Source organism: Pyrus communis, chromosome 2 (genome assembly GCF_041283825.1).
Source record: "Pyrus communis isolate YQ-2024b chromosome 2, ASM4128382v1, whole genome shotgun sequence".
NCBI lineage: Eukaryota > Viridiplantae > Streptophyta > Magnoliopsida > Rosales > Rosaceae > Pyrus > Pyrus communis.
Window position 1 is genome coordinate 449,375 of NC_142566.1, and position 22,460 is coordinate 471,834.

General features: G+C 37.6%; 3 protein-coding genes and 1 long non-coding RNA gene across 7 annotated transcripts; 2 read left to right on the top strand and 2 right to left on the bottom strand.

Annotated features, from left to right (window-relative positions):
- Positions 1–3,059: 3,059 nt before the first annotated feature.
- On the bottom strand, positions 3,060–9,228 carry LOC137749017 (sister chromatid cohesion 1 protein 3). 4 transcript variants are annotated; one of them, XM_088679716.1, is made up of 14 exons: positions 8,988–9,228; positions 8,258–8,519; positions 8,126–8,172; positions 7,974–8,023; positions 7,804–7,844; positions 7,218–7,711; positions 7,028–7,118; positions 6,812–6,948; positions 6,121–6,716; positions 4,871–4,910; positions 4,641–4,704; positions 4,385–4,520; positions 3,650–3,762; positions 3,060–3,271 (listed from the first exon to the last, which is right to left on the bottom strand). In XM_088679716.1, exons 1-13 carry the CDS (start codon positions 9,109–9,111, stop codon positions 3,664–3,666), a joined length of 2,181 nt encoding a protein of 726 aa, XP_088535842.1. In that variant the 5' UTR covers positions 9,112–9,228; the 3' UTR covers positions 3,060–3,271; positions 3,650–3,663. The 4 variants fall into 4 exon arrangements, with proteins under 4 accessions (XP_088535842.1, XP_088535837.1, XP_088535832.1 ...); XM_088679711.1 differs by having other exon boundaries at positions 4,641–4,713; positions 8,988–9,227; XM_088679706.1 differs by having other exon boundaries at positions 7,804–7,853; positions 8,988–9,227.
- A 764-nt stretch (positions 9,229–9,992) lies between these two features.
- LOC137748709 (small ribosomal subunit protein cS22) lies at positions 9,993–13,182 on the bottom strand. Its single transcript, XM_068488886.2, has 4 exons — positions 12,657–13,182; positions 11,478–11,579; positions 11,020–11,319; positions 9,993–10,253 (listed from the first exon to the last, which is right to left on the bottom strand). The coding sequence occupies exons 1-4, from the start codon at positions 12,969–12,971 to the stop codon at positions 10,215–10,217; spliced, it is 756 nt and encodes a 251-aa protein (XP_068344987.1). The 5' UTR covers positions 12,972–13,182; the 3' UTR covers positions 9,993–10,214.
- LOC148698320 (uncharacterized) lies at positions 11,483–12,491 on the top strand. The gene is made up of 2 exons (XR_015953327.1): positions 11,483–11,632; positions 12,318–12,491. It is a non-coding gene; the product is annotated as an uncharacterized LOC148698320 (long non-coding RNA).
- Positions 13,183–18,806: 5,624 nt separating the features above from the next.
- On the top strand, positions 18,807–22,234 carry LOC137746632 (large ribosomal subunit protein eL6z). Its single transcript, XM_068486637.2, has 4 exons — positions 18,807–19,276; positions 20,074–20,180; positions 21,600–21,781; positions 21,891–22,234. The coding sequence occupies exons 1-4, from the start codon at positions 19,020–19,022 to the stop codon at positions 22,044–22,046; spliced, it is 702 nt and encodes a 233-aa protein (XP_068342738.1). The 5' UTR covers positions 18,807–19,019; the 3' UTR covers positions 22,047–22,234.
- The last annotated feature ends 226 nt before the right edge of the window (positions 22,235–22,460 follow it).

Below are 22,460 nucleotides of genomic sequence, written 5' to 3' on the forward strand. Positions count from 1 at the left end.
TTTATTTTGAAGCGTCGTAACCATCGAAATAATGGGAGTCTTTACCTTCGAGCTGATTACGGGCATGATCATCATGGTCTCAGACCTTGGGCCCGTGGGTTTCACCTTCTGTCCGGACTTCAACTGTATCCGAGAATATATAGTTGTTGACCCTAAAAATTACAAAACCTACGTGGCGCGCAGGCCGAGTAACTAATAAGCTAACTACGTCCTTCGGTCGAATGCGGGGCGTGCCAACTCGTCGGCCGAGCCTGGCCGAGGAGTAAAATTTGTTGATGTAGCTTTGAGCGTGTCGCTGACTTCTTTAACTTGCGATTGCGACCGAGGAAGGAACACTCTCGGTCTCTGGGTTCTACAGCCTGAAGACAAGGCTGCTAATTCTGCGGAGTTCACAAATCGTCCGAGCCCGATTCGATCATTGTGATTATATTCGTGAGAGTATAAGCACGTCGAATCGAGACCAAGGTGTATGGGCACAGGTACTCGAACGTGATGTATGTCTTGATGGTAAACGTAGTTCGGCCGTCGGAATGCCGAACCCTGAAACTCACTTGTGAGTATCCAACATAAAACCACTCGGCGACCAGTACGCCGAGCAATGTAATTCGTAACACCTAACTATGCCGAGAAGGCTAGCAAGGTGACCTCTGCCAACAAAGGTTCGAAAACCTTTCTCGGTCGAGACTTGGATAGATAATCGGTCGACCTCGACGCATTGCTGTTTATCCAAACTGAAGATGCTTCTCGGTCGGCTGATTCTGCGGCAGCAGTGCTGTTTATCCAAACTGAAGGTGCTCGCCGGGCGCTTCCACAGTGCTGTTTATCCAAACTGAAGGTGTGTCGGCAGGAAAAGAAAAGGAAAAAATCTCAAGGTGTTGAGAGGTTTTGCGCAGGGCAATTGTATGCTGATTCGAAGGTCCTTTTCTGTTGCATGATTTCTTGTATTTATAGTGCCCCATTCCCTGAAACCGACTCCGATTTGGATTGGGAGTCCTTGTCCTAATTTGCCTCTTCCTCGAACAAACCTACTCCTACTGGGATTCTGAATTTTCCTTCTTTTCGGGACTTCATTCCTTGCTGGTCGAGACTCCTAGTTGCACCAGGACTTCCTCGACCTTTCTATTTATCTGGACTACTTATGATAGGATTTGGCCGACCCTGCCATCTGGCCCGGGCCTTATTATTCGGCCCATATTATTTGTCATCACCTTGGGCCGAGCGCATCCTGCTGCTCGGCCCAGCAATAATATTTTGGGTCCAAACAATAGTAATAAAGTAATTTTATAATTTTTCTAATAATTAAAAATAAATAACGATTTTTTTTATTTTCGCAGCCCGACAATGCATAGTAATAAAGTAAATGATTCACTATTACGAGATTTTGTTATCTGCACGCCGATTTACACTCCTTCCACTTATTTCCATAATTGCTTAAAACAACGAGATTCATTATTATTATCATTGTTTGAACAATCACGTTTACTCACGTTTGAATTTTTGTGAAAGACAAAAAACACATGTTTATGCAGAAACATTTTATCAAAAAGTGATGCTAGAAAGACTATCTATCATATTTTGTAGACCACGTGATGTAGTGTTTGATGATTGAATTCTTTCTTTAATGATTTAAATAATGAATTCAATCATCAACCAGCACATCGTGTAGTCTAAAAAAAGAGTATAAAATATGGTCTCCCTAAAATCATTTTTTTATCAAAACTGCAACCCAAGGAGTTGGTGTTGTAAAAAGCCACCAAAAGTTTGCAACTCCCAATTTGAATTTAAACTCTCATAGATGTATTACATGTTGTGGAAATTGTGGATATATGGAGAATAAGATTAAACAGAACTTTGAGGTATGATTTGAGTCGTTTTATTAAAGTGTTACTCACATGAGTTTGCTAAACGGTTATTGGCAAATCACTTTCAGGATACAACAAAATTTAGAATCTTAGCAAAATTCAAAATATTCCTACAAAATAACTAGAAAGAAATTGTACAAGTGTAATGGAAGAAGAGAGTAGGAAACTATTTTGTTAGAGCAGTTCCTGATACAAACTAAAATCTCTTCTTTGTCCTTTGGAACTGTTCCTGATACAACTTATTCTTGTGTGTGTTGACTAGGCTAGTAGTAAAAGAACTCGTTGCATGATTCCCCTACCAAAGACTGCATTGAGAATTTAGCTAGATGATCCTCCAATTTATGGAACGTAAACAAGATGTTGAATTGTACTTGTCACTGATGTCCCTTGTTCAATGTCAGATTGTGTGGAGCTGAACCTGTAACTTACAAAAAGCTACAAGCTATAGCTGATGTTGCACTTGTGGGAGCATACGTTGGAGACAGACGAACATGGAGGAATGCACATCACCCATGGAGAGTAGACTCGAGGTTTAAGCTGACCGGAGTTCCAACACTGGTCCGCTGGGAAAATGATGCAATCAAGGGTCGGCTTGAAGACCACAAAGCACATGTTGAAAACAAAATCAATGCCCTTCTTGCTGGAAATTAAGTTTGTATCATTTGGACATCTAAGATGGTTGAATTTCTTGGATGGTTTATGACTTGTTAGACTTCTGGCCGTACTTGTGTTCTGCATACTTCAATAGTTAATAAGAAATAATGTCATGATTTCGCAGCTAATTGTTCTTGTTTCCTCTGAACTTGCTTATGATTACCATCTACCTGAATATCCTTGTGCCAGAATTTGAGTTTCAAGTTAAAGAGCTACAATATGTAAATTATTAACAAACGGTAATTGCGAAAGTACTCAAATCAGTTTCAATTTGAATTCATGTCTGAGTGTTTGGAAGAAACAAGTTCTGTGTTAGGAGGTATCATGATCACTTCCACCAGCCAGTTGTATATTACAGTCTCAAGATCGAGTAGTCGACAGGCCGCAGACTGGTCGCCAATCTCCACCCGACCAATTACCCATTGCGTATAAGCAACCGATCACCCATTGCGTAGAGGCTTAAACGGTAAAGTCAATTTTCAGGATTCGGTTGATACCAAACAGGCCCGAAGCTAACCATGAAAATGATGAAAGCATGAACCATTTGAAAATAAGGCCTGAATTATTGCAATTTATAGATAGTAAACTTAAAGCTCAAGCTATGAGCAGAGTAACTTAATTTACATCGCAACCTCCTCTGCTAGTTATACACATGTGGACTCTACTAACACTTCTCTGAGGTCAAAAATTATAAACTCCACTGCAACTTCTGTACAAACTCAACTGCATTCCCTCCATGTCCTTTCACCCAATGCCTGAAATTCACAGAAAATAAAAATCCACACAGTAAGAGCACGCCCGAGAGAACACATAAAAGTTAATCTGAACTGAAAAAGCAAAAAGAAACACAACCCATGAGAATATGAACTACTCTAAAATCACAAATGTTTTACCCAGATTCTGAAAAACAGTATAATCCCGTGTTTTGGATTTTCTCCCAAGCATTTTTCAATGCTCATTTACCTCAAGTAGTGTAGCTACCTTTGTGGTTAAAACACCGTGATTAGACAAACTTGCTACTCATGCCAAGTCTTACAGAGTGGCTAAATATCAGAAAGCCCAAATACTGAAACATATCAAAGTGTATATGATTCCAGGAAAAATATTGCAACGATAAACATGCTCTAAATTACCTCATATCCTCTTTTTAAATTTGAGCTTTTGATAGGGTTTGGTTCAATGTCAAAATAATGTCACCATAAGGTACTTCTTGTTTTACATCAACAAGACCATAAGTCTTCAAAACCTGAAAGTGACAATGAACAATCATATTAGTAGTTAATACCAATACATGCTCAATTCATACTTCTACAGGCAGTATAAGTTTCCTTGACCCGGGAAAAAAAAGATAGCATATTTTTAACTTGTTCATAGAGTATAAGAAAACAGATAACAAAAACCAATTTAACATACAAATAATTTGAGTCCAAAACATTTGACTTGATGTAAAATCGACTTGAGAAACTTCTGCTGCTAAGAGACAGATTTTTCTGGCTATTATTTGTGGAGTGACATTTGCGGGAACAGATATCAGACATAAATGATATGTAACGAAAAACTCAAAAGGTGAAATGATATTGAACAAAGAAATAAAACTTGGATAACTGAATCAATTTCCAATAACTAGGTTATTATGAACATCAACTCCCAAGTTGTGCATTGAAAACTATGCAAACATTTTGCTCCCTTGTTCCTACTACTAAAATGCTCTTAAAATGATAAAATCTGTGATGTGCCATAAGATCCATGCCACATCAAATACTTGGAGAACTTCTAAATTTGCTAAGGTGAATTCCAATTTAGTATCCAATAAAAAAAAACATGCATTCAAACTAGAGAACCTAACTGATATGGCTCAAACGAATTACCAGTGTTTCATAGAACATTCGGGCACATAGCTTTCTAGTTTTTCCTTCTAAAATTTTGTTCAAGCTGAGATCTCCAGTGACATCTTCCGAAGTTGAGGAGATAGAAGATTCCCTCTTCAAAAATTGAGCCACAGCCCTGCATACCAAACGGGGAGAATAATAAGAAAAATAAATATAATGAGCCACCGAGTACATAAATCAGTGACTAACTAAATCCTGTGTAAATAAAGAAAGGAAACAATTGAAAGAGAAGTACCTGGTTCTAACTGACAATGAATCAACTCCTTGTGTCCCTTGAGATCCCGACATTCCTTGTGTCGCTTGAGATCCTGGTACAAGCATAGATATGTCATCCAAACAGTGTACACAAAAGTAAATGAATATGAAGAATGTGTACACTTATTCGTACAGTCAGCCAAGAAAAACACTATGCACAATTTACATGTTCTCTCGAATAACAGATTAAATAAAGATTTCTGAGTTTACCAGCTGGTGTATTGCCATCTGCTTCTAGGAAAAAAAGACCCTACAATGAACAATTCAACGAGTTAATATGTTAATTATTAGTAAACTGTTCAGGCGGAAAAAAGTGGAGTTACGCACTAATACATGGAGTTAACTGGTTCATCAAAAGCGGTTTCACAATAAAAAGTATGTCTCTCATAGTATATTCTGAATGATAGATTATGACAATTGTAACATCACATAATGCATGGCAGGTCGAAAGTTTATAATCCTGTATAATGGTAACAACAGTTCAACTTCTACAATTAGTCCACAAGGAAAAGAAGGTCAAAATGAATGAGGATTAGGAGTTAGGATTATCATAAAAATAAGAATAAGATCATATACTTGAGACTCCAAATAAAAGGCTATGGGGAGAACAATGGGGACATGGCACATCCCACGCCAAAATATAGAGCACATATAGTCTTCAAATAAAAATCTGGTCCTCTAAATGAAGTGCATGGTAATAAAAAAATAAATACTAGTCTTGCCCTCGTTTTAGTACTTTGCTTATGTGTTGGGTGATATGCATTCATAGTTTTTTATCTCAAATTTTTTTTCTTTTTTTGTAAGAAACAGAAGCTTTTATTAAAACCTTTCGGATCAATTAAGAGGTAATATTCATTAAAGGAGTTGTATCTCATTTTATCTTTTTTTATCAGGTCTGCCAACTAGTACTATGCTTTTACATCAATTCGTCCTTAGCTTGACAAGTAATTAAGAAATGTAGCTCGTACATTGATCTTTTTTGTAGCAAAAATCACCTAAAGCTTATGTAAAACCAGTCGAAATACAGAAATTTTCAATATTTTTGGTTGATGATTTTTTAATGTATTTCAATATTTCAAGAGAATTCATTAAGCTAATATGAGAGATGCTAATTGTCCTTTTTATCTTCCGTTCCAAATAGATCATCCTCACATTTTACTATATATATGACTGGAATACTTGTCTTGTAGATGCAATAGTTGCCTATAGTTTTTGTAAGATTTATTATTCACGGCTAAGTGAAGCATTTATAGAGCTCGGTATAATGAACTGTGTGCAATAACGTAAGCTGTTTTTACAAGCCTTAGGCTCTCTATTAAGTTGCATCTCACGCAAACATAAAGGGGAACTTAAGGCTTCCAAACAATGGGCAATAAACGGTCAAACAACAGGCAAATTGATACCAAAGCCAAACACAATTTACACAAAACACAAATAGGACCAAATACTAAATAACTTACTGCTTCAGTAGAATCGTTGAATTCAGGATTATTTGATAGACCAGTGTTCTCTGGACCTAGCCACCCCTCAAACATTGTCTTTGGTGTTTCATTTACAGACTCGTGAAATCTAGTCGATGCTGTTTGATCCGGTGTCAGCAGTATTTGAGTTCCAGTGCTTGCTTCCAATGGAGGAACTGAAGCTGACATTAAGTTTGGAGACGGAGCAGGAATAAAGTCATATTGAGTGGCAGGAGATTGTGCACCCTCATACTCTGGTAAGTTGTGTCCACCATCATGTTCTTCAACATGTTGAAAACGTTCAATTTGTGGCGGAGATTGTGCACCCTCATACTCTGGTAAGTTATTTCCACCATCATGTTCTTCAGCATGCTGAAAACGTTCAATTGTTGGGGGAGATTCTGCGCCATTAAACTCTGTGGAAACTTCAATGACAGGAAGAGATGGCGGAACACAGCGCTCTGGGGAGAATTCAGTTGTAGAAGGAGGAGGAGGAGGTGTTGCAGGTCCAGAGACTGGAAGAGCTCCCTCAAACAAATGGGACTGTTTGGATATATAGTCTTTGTCGAAAATGTTACGAAGATCCGAACACAATCCTACAGGCAGACACCAAGATCTTCATTAAAAAAATCTCAGTAAAATAGAAGACAAGCAGTGAGAGAAAATACATGAAGGGAAAAGATCGCCTCACCAGTTAATGAAGGCTGAAAAAATATTTGTTCCTTTCTTAGACTGTTGTTCAACTTCCAAACACCCGAAGTAGAGTACGGAATATTCCTCCTTTTACGCTTTAAATCACTAGCATCTTGAATTGTCCTATTCATAAACCTACAAAATTTACAACCAATCTCAGTAATCAATACCAGAAGAAACAATGACCCTACAGTAATAATATGTGCAACCATACTCATTGGATAACACAAGGGTCTCGTCAAAATACTGCTTTCTCTTCCTTGCTCTTGCTCTTGGTTGCTCAACATGTGGTGTTGATTGCATTTCTGCAACAGGAGAGAGAAACATTCAAGGGAAAAAACAAAGTTGTGTCTTATTAATGCATACATATTAAGGACACTATAGACAATGAGAACTCTACTCACGAAAGGAAACATCTTTCCCGTTCATTTCTGGCAAAGAAGTAATAGAAGCTCGTGGTCCTGAACTTGGCAGGGACAATGGAGATGGCCCACCAGAAGGTGTATTCTCCTCTGTAATTGGAGAAAGTACTTTATTCTCATTCATTTCTGTGTTAAAAGATTTGTCAGGTTCAGTAACATCATTGCCGTTATTGAGAGAAACCGTAGGAACAATTTCTGGAGGAACAGCATCTCGCATAACTTCCATTGGTTGAACATGTTGAGGGGAACCGTCATCTGGAAGATGAGCATCATCTCGCATAACTTCCATTGGTTGAACAAACTGCAGGGAACTATCATCAGGAAGAGCATCTTGCATAACTCCAGTTTCTCTATGGTTACTTGGAACAGAATCTTGGAAGACAAAATCATTTGGAACATCTACTTCTGGAGCTTCTTTAATTGGAGGGGTGAAGCGATCACTAGGAACACCCTCACCTGGAGTTGTAGAGTGGATGCTGTAACCATTGAAATATAACCAATAAATTTACGGGTTTGTAGAACAAATATTTGAACCATACATTGAATTTAAGTGCAATAGGAATCATACTCCTCATCCATGGGGGCAACATCTGAACCAAAAACCTCGTTCTGGATATCCTAAAAATAACCCATGTTTCATTCAGTAACAATACAAATCCAGTACCTTACCATTCAAACATAAATGCAAAGAAGAGCAGAAACATTAAACTCTATCATTAAAAAAGAAAAGATGTCAACCTCGTCAAAAGTTATAGTGACATAACGGTCTGTTGCAATAGGAATTTGATCTGTGACACAAAGTTAAAATATTTTTAAGACTTTCATCGAATGAATATAACAAAGACAAATAATAAAGATGAGAATTCCAAACAGCAATTAACTTCTACAACCTGGTAGTGTGATGTCCTCCTGACTCACGTGATGATTATCATAAGCCCTGAGGAAACAAGGTCATTTGCATCATACATTCATTTAGAAGCAGAACAGAAAGATGAATGAAAAGGGCTTAATGAGAATATTACCCCTCACCGAACACGCCTCCATCCAAATCCAAAGCATCAAGGTCAAATGTTTCCGGCAAAGTGATGGACTGAACTGGAGCTTGCATTGCATTCTCTGGCAAATTCAAGTCTATGGAAGCAAAGGTCTTTCTTAGGGTAGTCAAAACAACATTACAGTCCTGGTAAAGATAGTCGACCTGCTTGGAGTATATCCGAACAACGCCAAATAAAAGGTGTCCTGACATTCTCAGTGCAATAGGAACATCCGGAAACATGATGCGATCTGACAAACACATTTGTACAAACATCGTAAAGCCAATTGATTTTTCCCATATTTGAGTTTTTTTTTATGAGAAATCGCACATAAATATATCCTCAAATTCAAACTTATACCAAATAACATTGAGCAATTCAGCCCACAATAAACCCACAACATTCGCAACAAGGGATTAAAAGTAAAAATAAAAATAAAAAAAGGGTAAAATAATGAAGTGATTTGAACCCAAACAAATTTTAATTTTTCTTTTATTACAAAGAATATTACTACACACTATAAATTTTATCAAAATTAAAGAAAAGAACAGAACTTTATCGGAAAAAGGCGATGATTTTGCAACAAAGTTTCGAAATTTAACACAAATTTGATCAGAAAGCACTAACAGCACTGGATTCAGAATTTGAGACACCCAGATTAAGAAGAAAAAACTCAAATTTAAGGCAATCAAACAAAAGGGAAAGGGGTTTTACGGACCAACGGTGGAGGGGATGTCGGTGGAGGTGTAGTGGGACTTCTTCAGCCGGCTCTGGAGGTGGGCCGCGCACCAGACGGTTCCCAGTGGGCCCTTCCGAGCCAAGAACGTCTGTGAATAAAACATCCTTCCGCCTTCCTCCGCACTTCTTCAATGCCGAAACTGATATATAATTATAAAGAAATACAGCGGTTTGATTGTGTTTGTGTGTGTATTTATATGAATTCTTAGAGAGAGTGGAGCAGGAAAATGGAGGGTTTTAGGGTTACTTGGAGATTGAATGCGAAGACGGGGCGCGGGAAACGAAAAGTGGCGCCTATTTGGAGCGCGAATAGCCCTTGAGGTTTACAAGAATTACGACTCTTGCCATTCACGTGCGAATGTTAATTTGGCGCGGGACGGGGTTAGTCGTAAATTTATTCGCGGAAACTTGCTTTGGAATTTTTATTATTGCCTAATTTTAATTAGAGAGCGGTTTTGCAAATCTTTTTTCATCTTTTGCACATTCCTCTTAATTTCGATCCAAAAAGAAAATTGTGCAGAAGCTATTTTTCTTTTAATGAAGCTATCGAAACACCTCAACTTTGTTAGAAGTCTTAAAATTGAAATTTGATATTCCCCAAGATCATGCCACACCTCTTGAGTATTGTTCGTGTCTATTGTTTTCTTTGAAACGTATTAATTATCTGATTGTAAAAATGTCGGAAAAGACTTCCGATCAGTCTTTTCAAATTTTACGTAGTACAATTGATGCATAAACAGATGTGATAATGACCACTGTACATCAAATGTCACAAATTCTAGCATGCACTCAAAATTACAAAGCATTCCATGTCCTACTAAGGAACATGGGTCAAAAGAAAAGCCATTCGTTTTGATCTTAATATTGACTGTTAAACAAGTTAAATCCAACCAAATCCAAAACGACGCTTGAGCAAGATTACTTTAACTCAATGGATGCTCAAATCTAGTTCAAATTAGAGGCAATTTCAACCAAGATAAGCCACAATAAAATCGGACGCACTAATTATGCCATATCATACATTGATAACTTTCAATCCAATCAGCTTCTACCAGGAATGACCAGAAAACCTCAAGGTCGTGACAATGTCATTAAGATTGAAACCATAAGAAACTACAAAAATGACTTCGATTTTTGGTTTCACTCATAATCATATGGGCCTACCCTAATTTCTGATACAAGTGCAAACTCTCTTCTGCCAGCTCTACTATGCCTTGTTCACACGAATTCTTTGCCCTTCGAACAACTGCAATGAACAATAAGTAATACAAATAAATGGTATAACGTGATGAAAGGGGATAGCAACTGATTCAATTTGCTAAGGAAATCAAACAGTTTCGATTATTTGCAATAAGGGAAGAATCACTTCCAACAAATTCATGACAAAAGCATAATCCATCAAGATAAAAGAACAATATATTATCAGTACCAACTCAAACACTTTTCGACAGCATACATTATTAGTAGTGGTAGTAGTAGTAACACATGACCATGAGCAGGATTAGAAACCAAAAGGAAGCATACAGCTCGGAGGATGAGATAGGGTGTTCTGATTAGGGATAAGATATTATACAAGACTTGCAGGAAATTATGCAGACTAAAAGGCAACTAGGGACGAAATACCATGCAGATTAAAAAGCTTTGGAGAATTATACAAGACTTGCAGTAATTTGGCTCATCGTTGGTGATTAAAAAGTTCACTGAACAAAGGAATTAAGTCAGATTGACAGGGGTGATTCTAGATGCATAAGCAATTAAGCATTAGGTATATGTAGTGTAGCCATGATTTGTAATACATTTTCGATTATGGTGCATGTTGCCTGTCATATGTTCTATAATAAAAGTGTATGAAAACTGCCATAAGAACATATAAGAATATAAACAAACGTGCTCAAGTGTATCAAAAACTCAACAGAACATCCATAAATATGTGCAAGTGAATATATGTATGCATGTTGTATAGTTAGATTCCAAGCTTCCTCTAAAACATGGTACACCAGCTAGAAACTTACAGTATTGTTGAAGGACGAGATTGCAGCTTCTACATCCTCCTCCGAGGAAAAAGAAACAAACCCAAATCCGCTAGATTTTGAGGTCCCTGGAACTCGGGAAACCTTTGCACTAAGAACTTTTCCCTTGTCAGAGAAAAGGGTTTTGAGTGTATCCGTAGTTACTTCCTTTGCAAGATTTCCAACATAAACTTTGTAGGGGCTGTCAATGAATTGAGACTCTTCTGCCAGAACAAGTGATGTGTCCGCTTGTAGCAGGGGTTTTTCAGTTATGTTTACTTTGACTTCACGCCCTCCGATCTCCTGTATAACAAGATGGAGTTAATTGATTTCCAACAATTAATAAAATCTTACTACGGAAACTGAAAAAAGTGCCAATAGAGTGCAGAAAACATTTCAGTAGATGCATTTTTTAACAGTGTTTTAATCAAAATAAACTTATGAACCTTGGTAACACTTACAGTTCCATTCAGTTTCTCAACCACGGCATTTGCATCTTCAACAGTCATCATCGTAGCAAATGCAAATCGGCGACTTCTTCCAGAGTACTTATCATACATCACCTACGCCCAAAAGGAAGGAAAGATAGCCATCTCTTTTCTTTGTTATAGTAAATGTTGTGCTAGGATAGCACCAAATCAATTTTTGGAACCAACTCAAGCTAACCCACAGGAAATATATCAAATAAAATGCAAGAACAAAATATAAAATAACACCAAGATTTTAACGAGGTTCCTCAACAGTCAGTGTAACTGGAGTACGTCCTCGGAGCAGTAGGAGCTCACCCAATAATCCACTATCAACCAAATGGTAGTTTACAAAGTGTTGGCAATCTCACAACCCTTAACCCCAATACACTCAAAAGCTCTCACACACCAAAGAAACAAATAGAGAAGAAAATATAGTGATTAATTTCTTCTCTATACAAAGCTCAAAGCTATTACAATTACTTTGATGGATGATTACTAACCAAAAAGAAGAGCACCTTCTTCTCTTCGAAATGGGGTTGCTGCTCCAGATTTCTTCTTCTTCTCTACCCTCTGTTTTTCAGCTCTCACTCTCTTGTTTTTCTTCCAAAACCGAAATGAATGAGCTCACCTCTTTTAACCAAATCATGAGCACTCATTCTTAAAACAATATTTTTTTCTTTTAGCTTTCTGCCAAAACCAAACTCACGGGTTGTGCTAGGGAACCAAAACATTCTTTTCCCTTATTTTCCTCCCCAAAACAAGGAAAGGTGTTTCCACCTTCTTTTGTTTAATCTAAAGTATGGCCACTTGGCCACTTATTCAACAGTAAAGTCAACTCATATTAAAAAAAAGCGTTCTTCAATATAATTCTCCACACACATCCCCATGGAATTATTTTTTGACGTAAACCAAATTTCGTAAAATATAACTAAAGATTTGCGACAAGCAAAACTAAATTCGTAAACACAAATTCCCTTTGCACCAATTAAACCAACTTAACAAAACTAAACACATTCTCAAGGTAACAAACACAAAAGTAGTGCCTACCAAATATCAAATACTAGTCACACTGAGCTCTGAAATCTTCAACAACCCAACAAATTAAAACAGCACAAAAGGGCATGAAAATACAAAAGGGAGACAGAAGGAACATGGAAATTTTTGAAATACCTCAGCCTTTTCGACAGCACCATGTTCCTCAACAATTTTGGTAAGCTCAGCATTATCCAGAGTCCTGGGAATGTTACCAATGTAGACTCTCCTGGCAGCCTTCGAAGCCGGGTCCGCCGCGACTTCTTGGGCGACAGCGAAGAGCCTCTGTGAGTGCCTGGGGGTCAGAGTCAGATAGGAGGAAGTGAGTTTGTGAAAGCCCTGAAATTGGGTTGGTTTGAGGATTTGGAGGGGCAGTTTAGGTGAGGTTTTGATGGGTTTTGTGGGGTGGTGAAGGAGATTGGGTGGTGAGAATATGGATGAGATTGTGGCCATCTTGGGGTTAATGGGGTTTTAAGCGAGGAGAGTGGGAGAAAGGGTGGGAAAGTTGCTGAGGAGGAAGGCTTCAATTTCATCATCTCATTATCTTGCTGGGATTTTGGTCTTCTTCAGAAGTATCTCACCCGCGGGTAAGATGAGATATGAATGTAGCCTCTTTCTTCATTTCATTTTTTCTTGGACACTCTTTTCCCATTTTCTTACTAGCAAAGGCAAGTGTGTGAGAGAAATATTACTTTATAAGAATAATGATTTGATTTTAACGATTTTAAATTAAAGAAAACTAATGAAAATGACTTGAAAATTTTGAGTTTTAATGATAAGGACAAAGTAAATGGTAAAATGAATAGTACCATGTTTGATTTTTTAGTGTAAAAATATGATTTTTCGTTAAAATGAACAATACCGCGGACTTTTCATTAAAACTCTCTTTAAATTAAGAAGAGGAGAGTCATAGGTGGGAGGAAAATACGAGATCACTTGGCTGTGATGGAGAGAAAAAAAAATAGCAAAATCATTTTATGTGTGATTTACTATATTGTCTATAATGTTTCTTTTTCACATATTTTTAGTTGACAAAGAGAATTATATTAATAGTAGAGATAGTAGGGTTAATATTGACCCAAAAAACGCTAGGGTGGTTTCTTAAGACAAAAACAATATTACTATAAAGAGACAAGAAGAGGAAGAACCTTTGCTGGAATCTTGAAGTGGAGTGGTGGAGCGGTGAGTGATAGGTTTCTCGGTTTATTTCTTTACTTATTTTCTGTATATACATGAGGTAGTGTAGCGTTATTAATTTCTGTACTAATCTCAATGTTTTATTCACATTCATGCATAGTTTCAGGGCAAAATAGTCACCAACCAACCAAGCTTTGACTCTTTGAGGGAAAATAGAAAGATCATTTTGCCTCCAGTCTCGATACCTCTCAGCAATATCCGAATTAGACAACGAGGAACAAAATAGCCCACATAAGTGGTGGAGCCGCCTTGCCTATATAAAGAAACTTCAAGAGATTTCTCTCGGACGATAAATTTTTTTAAGAGACACAGTTCACATCTCACGAAATAGAAGGCCGACGATCAACAAGTTGCCAAAAAAACGAAAAACAAAAAAACAAAAAAAAAGGCCTAGCCCAAGTTGCTAGTCAAAGCCGAGCTGAGTCATTGGCATAATACCCAGCCAAGTCAAGCCGATCCGGCTAGGGCTGCTCAGCTGACAGAGTCGTAGCCCAACTCGCATGTGCGACCAACAACAACACCGAATTTTTTTCGACTATTGCTGATTTTCTCGGCATAAGTGTTGGATTGTTTGACACTCACCAGAAATTTCATAAATTGCTTGCTCTTTGCTCTCGACGAATGCTTACGCAGATATTTGTGATGAGAAAGAAGAGTCCAAGCACCCTTATTGATAGTTGCTTCGGCAATGAATGAAGAAACGGCATCCCATTCATTGTTGAAATCCTAAAAGAATTAAATCTCTCAAGCTAACTTGGAGATCAAGGAAGAAGATTGTTTTCCCATTGAACTTTGAATATTGCTTTCTTATTCCACCTTGAAGATCAATTTCCTATTTGATTTTGAAGACAAACTTTAACTACGCGACTACAAACTACATCTTTTTGAGTATCCTACGTCCACCCCCAAAGTACATTATGGGAATCTCAAGGGAATAGTGCTCCATTGATGTGCATACTAGGTAACACTCTGCTAGGAGTTTCAACGAACCTAAACGCTAGAGTTAATTCCTTTGTTCTTTATATATAGCCAATGCCAACTACTTTGTTCTAATATATAGCCAATGCCAACTGCTTGTCTCTTTTCTTTGTGTATGTAGATTTTCATCATTTCAATTTGAGACGAGAATTAGCTCTCACATGCATGCGTCTTAATCTCGTGCGGTAATTTAGATTAGCTTAAAGTAAACAATATTAGATTAGCTATTTGATTTATTGAATTTCACATTTAGAATACCAAAAAAATTGCATTGTAGAGCATATCTAAAAGCAAGGAAGGCAGAAGATCAACCAAAATTAACTAATTTGATCAGTTTGGTTTGGTTTGATTTGGTTTTAACACTAAAATCCAGTAAAATTGAGAGTAATGAACTTAGGCCTAAAGGGTAAAACTATCTCCCCGTTTAACACTTGATGAATTTAGTGAAACCGATGTAAATTGGTTAGCGCCGACCTTTTATTTAAAGGGAGTTTTAACGAAAAGCCCGCGGTATTGTTCACTTTAACGAAAAACCACATTTTTACACTAAAAAGTCAAACATGGTACTATTCACTTTATCCTGTATTTTGTCCTTATTGTTAAAACTCAAAGTTTTCAAACCCTTTTTGACACACCCCGACTGAGATCAGGGCGTGCTGGCCGTCACACGAAGGTGACGTAACCATGTGCACGTGCGGAAGCTAATAAGATAGTAATGTAAGAAGTACAAATAATTTAAAACTAGCATGCAAAGTACTAAAACAAGTGCTAGCGTAAGTGAGATACAAATTCAGAGCAAGACTACAGCAGTCCAAAAGAAAAGTTGCGACATAAGTACACCCGAAGGTGACCCTACGCTGGTGAGTGTCTGTCAGAAAAGCCGGAAGAACCCTCTGGGAAACCACCGAAATTGCTAAGCAACTAGAACCTGGAGGGGTGCAAAACAAAAGCGCGAGTGGGCAAAAACAAATCTTTTCTAAAACCATTAGTAAAATACTTTCTAACCCCTCGCCGTAAAACCTGTATACTTCCCAGAAAAATAACGTATATACGTATGTATATAGATGTGCCCAAACATGCTCAAGGGTATGCCAATCATGCTCAAGATATGCCATGTCGAAACCTCATAATACAATGCAAGTGCTCAGGTATAAATCAAATCAATAACATGTAATCTGGCAGCCGAAGTCACCTAACGTGACCTATACAGCTGCATATAGAGCTCAAATCTCAAAATCAATAACTGAACCTGCCCACGAGTCGGAACCACCTAAAGTGGTCTGTACGACAGGCCTGGGTGTAATACATATATACGCTCTAGTGCTACGATCACGTGAAGGCTGTGCGAATAATCGCGGGTCACCTACGAATCGGAACCACCTAAAGTGGTATGTACGACAGGACTGTGCACCTAACTTGGATCCAAGCTGAGCGTGTGGTGCGGGAGGTGAACATCACGTGAAGGACTGTGCCCTACTCTGGGCGGGAGCACTAACATCGGGGGTGCAGGTTATGAGCTCTCTAAGCATCTCAAACCACTACTGAAATATAAACATGAATAACACTTACCTGGCACTTACCTGTGCGTCCACAGCACCCAATATGCATATGTATATATATATGCAACTACTAATGCAACCAACGATGCATGACTAACGATAATGTAATGCATGGCATATAACTGATAACCATTTAATCAATTTCTGGGGAAAATATAGTATATAGGTATATACGGAAAACCAAAAGCCCACTCACTGATAAGTGGAAAGGTTGTAGCCCCCCTGTCTCGAGTGCGCACGCTCGTCCTCGGGGTACGTGTCACCTATATGCAAAATAACTATAAAAACGTTAACTTTAAAGCACATAACCAACTTCTCGTAATAACTTCTCATACATTGCTCAAAATGGACAAATGAATATACCAACGGGCTTTACACAACCTCAGGATCACAACCATATTTTTAGAAAAAATTTCCTCCGCCGCACGCGCCCCCACGCGCCGGCCAAGGCACGGCCACACGCGCCGGCCACGCGCAGGCACGTGCCTGGCACGCTGACGGCGTCAACTGACGCCGTGAGGAATATTCCGTTAGTTCTAACGGATTCCGTCAACGGCGTCAAGAATATTCCGTCAGATTTGACGGAATATTCCGTCACCTTCTCCGGCGAGCCTACGGCGACGTCGCCGGTGCCGGAAACTGGAAAAATTTTCTAACTTAGTTTTCTCACTCGTTTCTCAACCATTTTTCACGATTCTTGAACCAAAATGAAGCTTAGGACTAGTAGAACAACGTTATACAAGTTTCGAGGGCTAAAAATCACCAGATCATACCTGTCTCCAAACTCAAAGACCGGCCTACTTCGAACCAAGCTATTCCGACGTCCAAATTCGTCCAACGAAGTACTCCGAGGCTCCTTGGGACACCACCAAGCTACCTATGAGCTTAAAAATCCCAAAAACGTGCTAGGTTAATGTTTGCATAAACAGTACTCAAATCGGACCACCTCGAATCGACGTGAAAACGTTAGTGTTCTCACCTGAAAATGGTATGGTTGCACTCGCACGAGCCTCACGAGTTCGAAAATGCACTTGGTTCCTTCGATCTGTGAACGTTTGAGTGAGTTGTGTGTTTGTCCGTACGTTTACAAAAGGAAGAAGAAGAAAGAAGGGAGAGAGAGACACGGGACAGAGACAGAGAAAAGGATAGAGACAGAGAAAGTGACAGTGCATGTGTGTGTGGCCCAACACATGCCACACCACGCAAAACCACCAAACAACATAACGAAACGAACTAGGGGTAGAACGGTCATTTCACAAGTACGTTTTAATAATCCCGGGACGGGACGTCACACTTTTCATTAGTTTTCCTTATTTAAAAGTTGAAATAATAAATTACGAGTCATTTAGTATTACCTTAAAATAATTCATTTTACTTGTACATAATTCTTAAATTCAAATCACATAAATCAATTATAATTTATTATTCCTTACCCAAATATATTGTTGTATGAAAAAGGCTTTTTAGCCAAAATGGTCTATGAGATTTGCATAACTCCTTACTTTGGTTCCTAAGATTTGATATTGATGAAATTGTCCACCATCAATCATTTTGGTAATTCCATGAAAAATCTCTATTAAATAAGAATCAAAATGACAAAAATACCCTCAACTTTTGTGAAATTATTTTGAACTATTGTTTATTAAATTAAGGGTATTTTTGTCATTTTGATTCTTATTTAACATAATGTTTAACAGAATGATCAAAATGATTGATGTTGGACATTCTCAGGGACCACTTCTATTGATTTCAAATCTCAGAGACTAAAGTGATGAGTTATACAAATCTCAAAGAATATTTTAAGTAAAGAGCTATAAAAAAAATTGTACTATGAAAGTACAATGACCAAAATGGTCATTTTCTGTAGGGATGGCATGGTTCGTTTCTGCCTAGCTCCACCCTCAAAATGGAACTAAAACGGGAAAATTTCAACGGTTCGGTTAGGTGCAGTTTCGCTTAAATTTATTACTCAAACCGTACGATTCAGTTCATGATGGTTCCTGCCGGTTTATGGTTCTAACCAAAATTATATATATGTTTCTAATTTTTCTATTTGTAATACCAAACACATATTTCAACCACAAATTTAAGTAAATTTGAGTTTCCACTACTAGATCTACAAGATTAGTGATCGGAAGATAGAAAATGTGTATATAAATATAAATCAAAAGATAGAAAGGCTCATATCAAGACCAAAGTGTAGATCTTAAACTAAAACTAAAATGTACATAATGCATAATATACTGGAAAAGAATGGAGAAAAATAATGTAGAGGAAGAAAAGTGATAAAACGACAAAGGAGGGGGAGAGAAGTGAAAATTGGGCTTATGCACATAGTTTTCTTGAAAAAATGTCTTATTTATATAAAAATAATAATAAAACAATAATTTATATTAAAAGCAGTTTGGTTTGGTTCATTTGGTTTTTAATATTTCCAAACCGAAACCGTTTGAAACGATTTGATTTGGTTTTTATTCTGATTTTAACTTTTTTTTATCAACGTGATTTTTTTCGATATTTTTTTATATCACGGTTCGATTCGATTTTTCGGTTTGATGGTTTTTAGGCCAACCCCTCATTTTTCCGTATGTGCCAATGGCAGTGTAAAAAGTGATAGTTACAGAGTAGGTCAAGGGTTTTGAAGGGTTCGGCCCATATATATACCCCCAAGTTTCTTTCCCACTGTGTTTTGTGGCCGCGCCTATCAGAGACGGCAAGCGAGTGATAGAAGAGAGAGAGAACGTACCTTCACCTCCGCGTGTTAGCGATGGCGCCGAAGCAGAGGACTCCAAAGGTGACCAGAAACCCAGATCTGATCAGAGGGATTGGGAAATACTCGAGGTCCAAGATGTACCACAAGCGAGGGCTTTGGGCTATCAAGGCCAAGAACGGCGGTGTTTTCCCCTGCCATGAAAAGAAGCCCGCCGCCGACGCCCCGGCTGTCAAGCCGCCCAAGTTTTACCCCGCCGACGATGTCAAGAAGCCTCTCGTCAACAAGCGCAAGCCCAAGCCCACAAAACTTAGGTACTTATCCATCCCTGTTCTCTGTCTTTGTATCTATAGATTCTGTGTATTTTTGTTTTCTTTTTGGCTGTTGACTGATGAGAAAATGTGTTGAATTGTTGTCTTAATGTGTTTGGATTCTGAGAAATATATGTGCTTTTGTGAGTGTGTTCTGAGGAAATGTGTGATTATTTTATAAATTGTGTAACTTTTTATCTAGTTAATTTGTAGATTTTGGAATGGCCACTCTTTATTTTTTGCCAGAAAAATACCAAAAAATCGGTCTGAAAGTGAGTGATAGGTGGGATTTTGTATACACATGATTATTATTGCCTTGCGTCATGTTAGGCTTTCCATTTCCGAAGATGTGCAGCTGAAATGTTGAGATGTAATGTATCAACATGCGTGCATTCATTTTAAGGTTCTGTTTTTAGGATTTTGTTTATGGTTTTCAATACCCATTTCAGTGTTGAGGATAAGAAATTGGGAACATAGAAATTAGAAAGTGATGATATGAATTTGAGCTCCTATTGGTTAGGGATTTGAGAAAAATATTTACTTTCTTATGAGTTACAATATAGAGAGAAGTTACGATATGGAGAGTAGAAATTGGATCACGTATTCTTTTCAGGACCAATCATGTACAAATTTTGGGATGGAAATGTTTTATTTTCTTTTTCGGTGTTTGCTTCAATTTGGAATTGGTTTGTTTAGGCCTCATATAACTGAGAAGTTTATGGTTTCTAGTAATCTTTTTGTATTTTCTTCTATAAACCATTAATAATCTGTTGACATTTTCTTTTCTTTGTAATGTATAGGGCTAGCATTACTCCTGGAACTGTGTTAATTATTCTTGCTGGGAGGTTCAAGGGGAAGAGAGTTGTGTTTTTGAAGCAGCTTTCGTCTGGCTTGCTTTTGGTCACTGGTAAGTTATTGTTCTCCTTAATTGGGCTTTTCTTCTAAACTTTAATGATATTGGTGCAAGAAAAATAACAGGGAGTGAATCTTTGTTCATCTGCTTCAGTTCTTGGTACCAAATTGATCTGGTTGATTTATTAGTTCTTAATGATTGTGTCAGTTGTTCTGCTGGTTGATTTCATTTTTTGAGATGATACTTGGTTTAATATACCAGTACTAGAAATCGCATCGCGTAAGGGGTTGGGTGGGAGGTTTCGTGTAAGCTATTCGAGACTTGCATTGCGTAAAATAGTATATGAATAATACACACACACCCACACACACTACCTATCAATAAAACACTCTTTGTCAACTAAAAACCGAGGAAAATACTTCTATACTCTTTCATGCATAATTGAAAGAAAATATCTGAAAAGAAAATCATGGGCATTAAAGTAATTTCGCACAAAAAATTTTGTTGTTTTTTTTTTCTTCCCACACCCACATGTCATCAAAGCATGTCTCTAATTTAAAAAATTAAAAATAAAAATAACCCTCGTTTTTTCTCTCTCTCTTTCTTTCTTTCACATTTCTTGCCAACTTCTATCTCTTTCATATTATTAGTTTTTTCTTTTAAAATCTTTTTATATGGAAGAGATAAGTTGGAGAGAAGTTGGAAAGGGATAGTGAGAGCCCATGCGGGGAGTTTTTTATTTTGATTTTTTTTTTTTAATTTGAGAAATGCTATGATGACATGTGGGTGAGGGAATAAAAAAATAATTTGGTTTGTGCAAAATTACATTACTACCCGTGATTTTGTTTAGTGATAGAAGTCCAAATTGTCCTTTCACCCGATATTGGTTGACAAAGAGGATTTTGTTAATAGGTAGTTTAGATATATATACTTGCACCAAAACACATATAAGTTCACATTAATGCATTATAAACCAGTAGTATAGTCATTGAATCAATGAATGTGGTGATTATTGTAGCAATAGGATCACAAGGCATTCGGTGTGGTATATTGTGCCATATCGTGGAATATCACGCAGAATTCGAACGATTTTTTAGACTATCGTGATACTTTTGCGTTATTTCACAAAATCTCTTCCACGACGGTATATGGTGTGGTATATTGCGTAATATCGTGTGTTATTTCAAACGATTCAAATATATTACAAGGGAAAACATGCTCGTGAACATGTACTTCTTACAATTTGATGAAGCTATGGTCGTTTACATGGAAATAGGTCATTGTTTACATTGATTAAAGTGATTAGTTTTGTTAGTGTGTTTAATGTCAGTTCAAGAGAGCACCTTGGTTGTGTATGTTGGTGATCGGGATTGGTAGTTTGTAAAGGTTTTTTTCTTCTTTTCTTCTTCATATTCCCTGTGTGCCATTTAACTTCATTGGAGTGTTTCCCACTGTTCTTTCTTTTCCTTTCAGGACCATTCAAGATTAACGGTGTTCCTCTAAGACGTGTGAACCAATCTTACGTTATTGGAACTTCAACTAAGATTGACATCTCTGGGGTTAATGTTGATAAATTTGATGACAAGTATTTTGCAAAGGAAGTTCAGAAGAAAAAGAAGAAGGGAGAAGGCGAATTCTTTGAAGCGGAAAAGGAGGTTGGGTGTTTGTCTTCTGTATTTTGAGTGTATACTGTGGATGGCAATTCATGTGTCTGTCTTTTTGTTGTTGTGTTATAACCTTTTGACTTCTTTCTTCAAATTGTAGGACAAAAATGTACTTCCCCAGGAGAAAAAAGAAGACCAGAAGGCTGTTGATACACCCTTGGTTAATTGCATAGACAAAATTGCAGATTTGAAGACTTATTTGGCTGCAAGGTTCTCTCTCAAGCAAGGCATGAAGCCTCATGAGCTTGTATTTTAGAGAAGAAGCTTGAAAGTATTAGATTTTGCTTTCCTATCCTACAAACGTTCCATTTTTGTTTGAACTCGATCTCAGTGGTGGTACTTTTTAAGTTTGATTTGTAATTGACATCTAATCAGATGTTACTTCAGATCTCTAGTTGTGCGAAGTTATTTTTTCCTTTAAATTAAAGGAGAAGCTTGAACCTATGATCTTTATTTTCACGAAATTCACATCCATGTCGTGCGACATGAGCTGAAAAGCTATGAGGAAGCTTGGTTGTTGAGTGTGGAGCCATGACTAACAGGAGCTAACGAAGAGATAACAGGACTTTTGATTTTGAGTCTAATTCCTATCCGACTTCATCACAATGATTTAAATCCGTTTTTTTTAGCACAAGTGCTATCTTCTGACTACCCACCCTGTCATCGCAAT

Coding starts and splice junctions, on each gene's coding strand:
- LOC137749017 (XM_068489196.2), bottom strand. CDS start 9,111: ATGTTTTATTCACAGACGTTCTTGGCTCGGAAGGGCCCACTGGGAACC. Junction 8,173..8,257: donor GGAGGCGTGTTCGGTGAGGG/GTAATATTCTCA, acceptor TTGTTTCCTCAG/GGCTTATGATAATCATCACG. Junction 4,911..6,120: donor TCAACGATTCTACTGAAGCA/GTAAGTTATTTA, acceptor TGTTCATTGTAG/GGTCTTTTTTTCCTAGAAGC.
- LOC137748709 (XM_068488886.2), bottom strand. CDS start 12,971: ATGGCCACAATCTCATCCATATTCTCACCACCCAATCTCCTTCACCAC. Junction 11,580..12,656: donor GTGCTGTCGAAAAGGCTGAG/GTATTTCAAAAA, acceptor TTTTGGGCGTAG/GTGATGTATGATAAGTACTC. Junction 10,254..11,019: donor TCTCGTCCTTCAACAATACT/GTAAGTTTCTAG, acceptor TGTTCATTGCAG/TTGTTCGAAGGGCAAAGAAT.
- LOC137746632 (XM_068486637.2), top strand. CDS start 19,020: ATGGCGCCGAAGCAGAGGACTCCAAAGGTGACCAGAAACCCAGATCTG. Junction 19,277..20,073: donor CCCAAGCCCACAAAACTTAG/GTACTTATCCAT, acceptor TGTAATGTATAG/GGCTAGCATTACTCCTGGAA. Junction 20,181..21,599: donor TGGCTTGCTTTTGGTCACTG/GTAAGTTATTGT, acceptor TTTTCCTTTCAG/GACCATTCAAGATTAACGGT.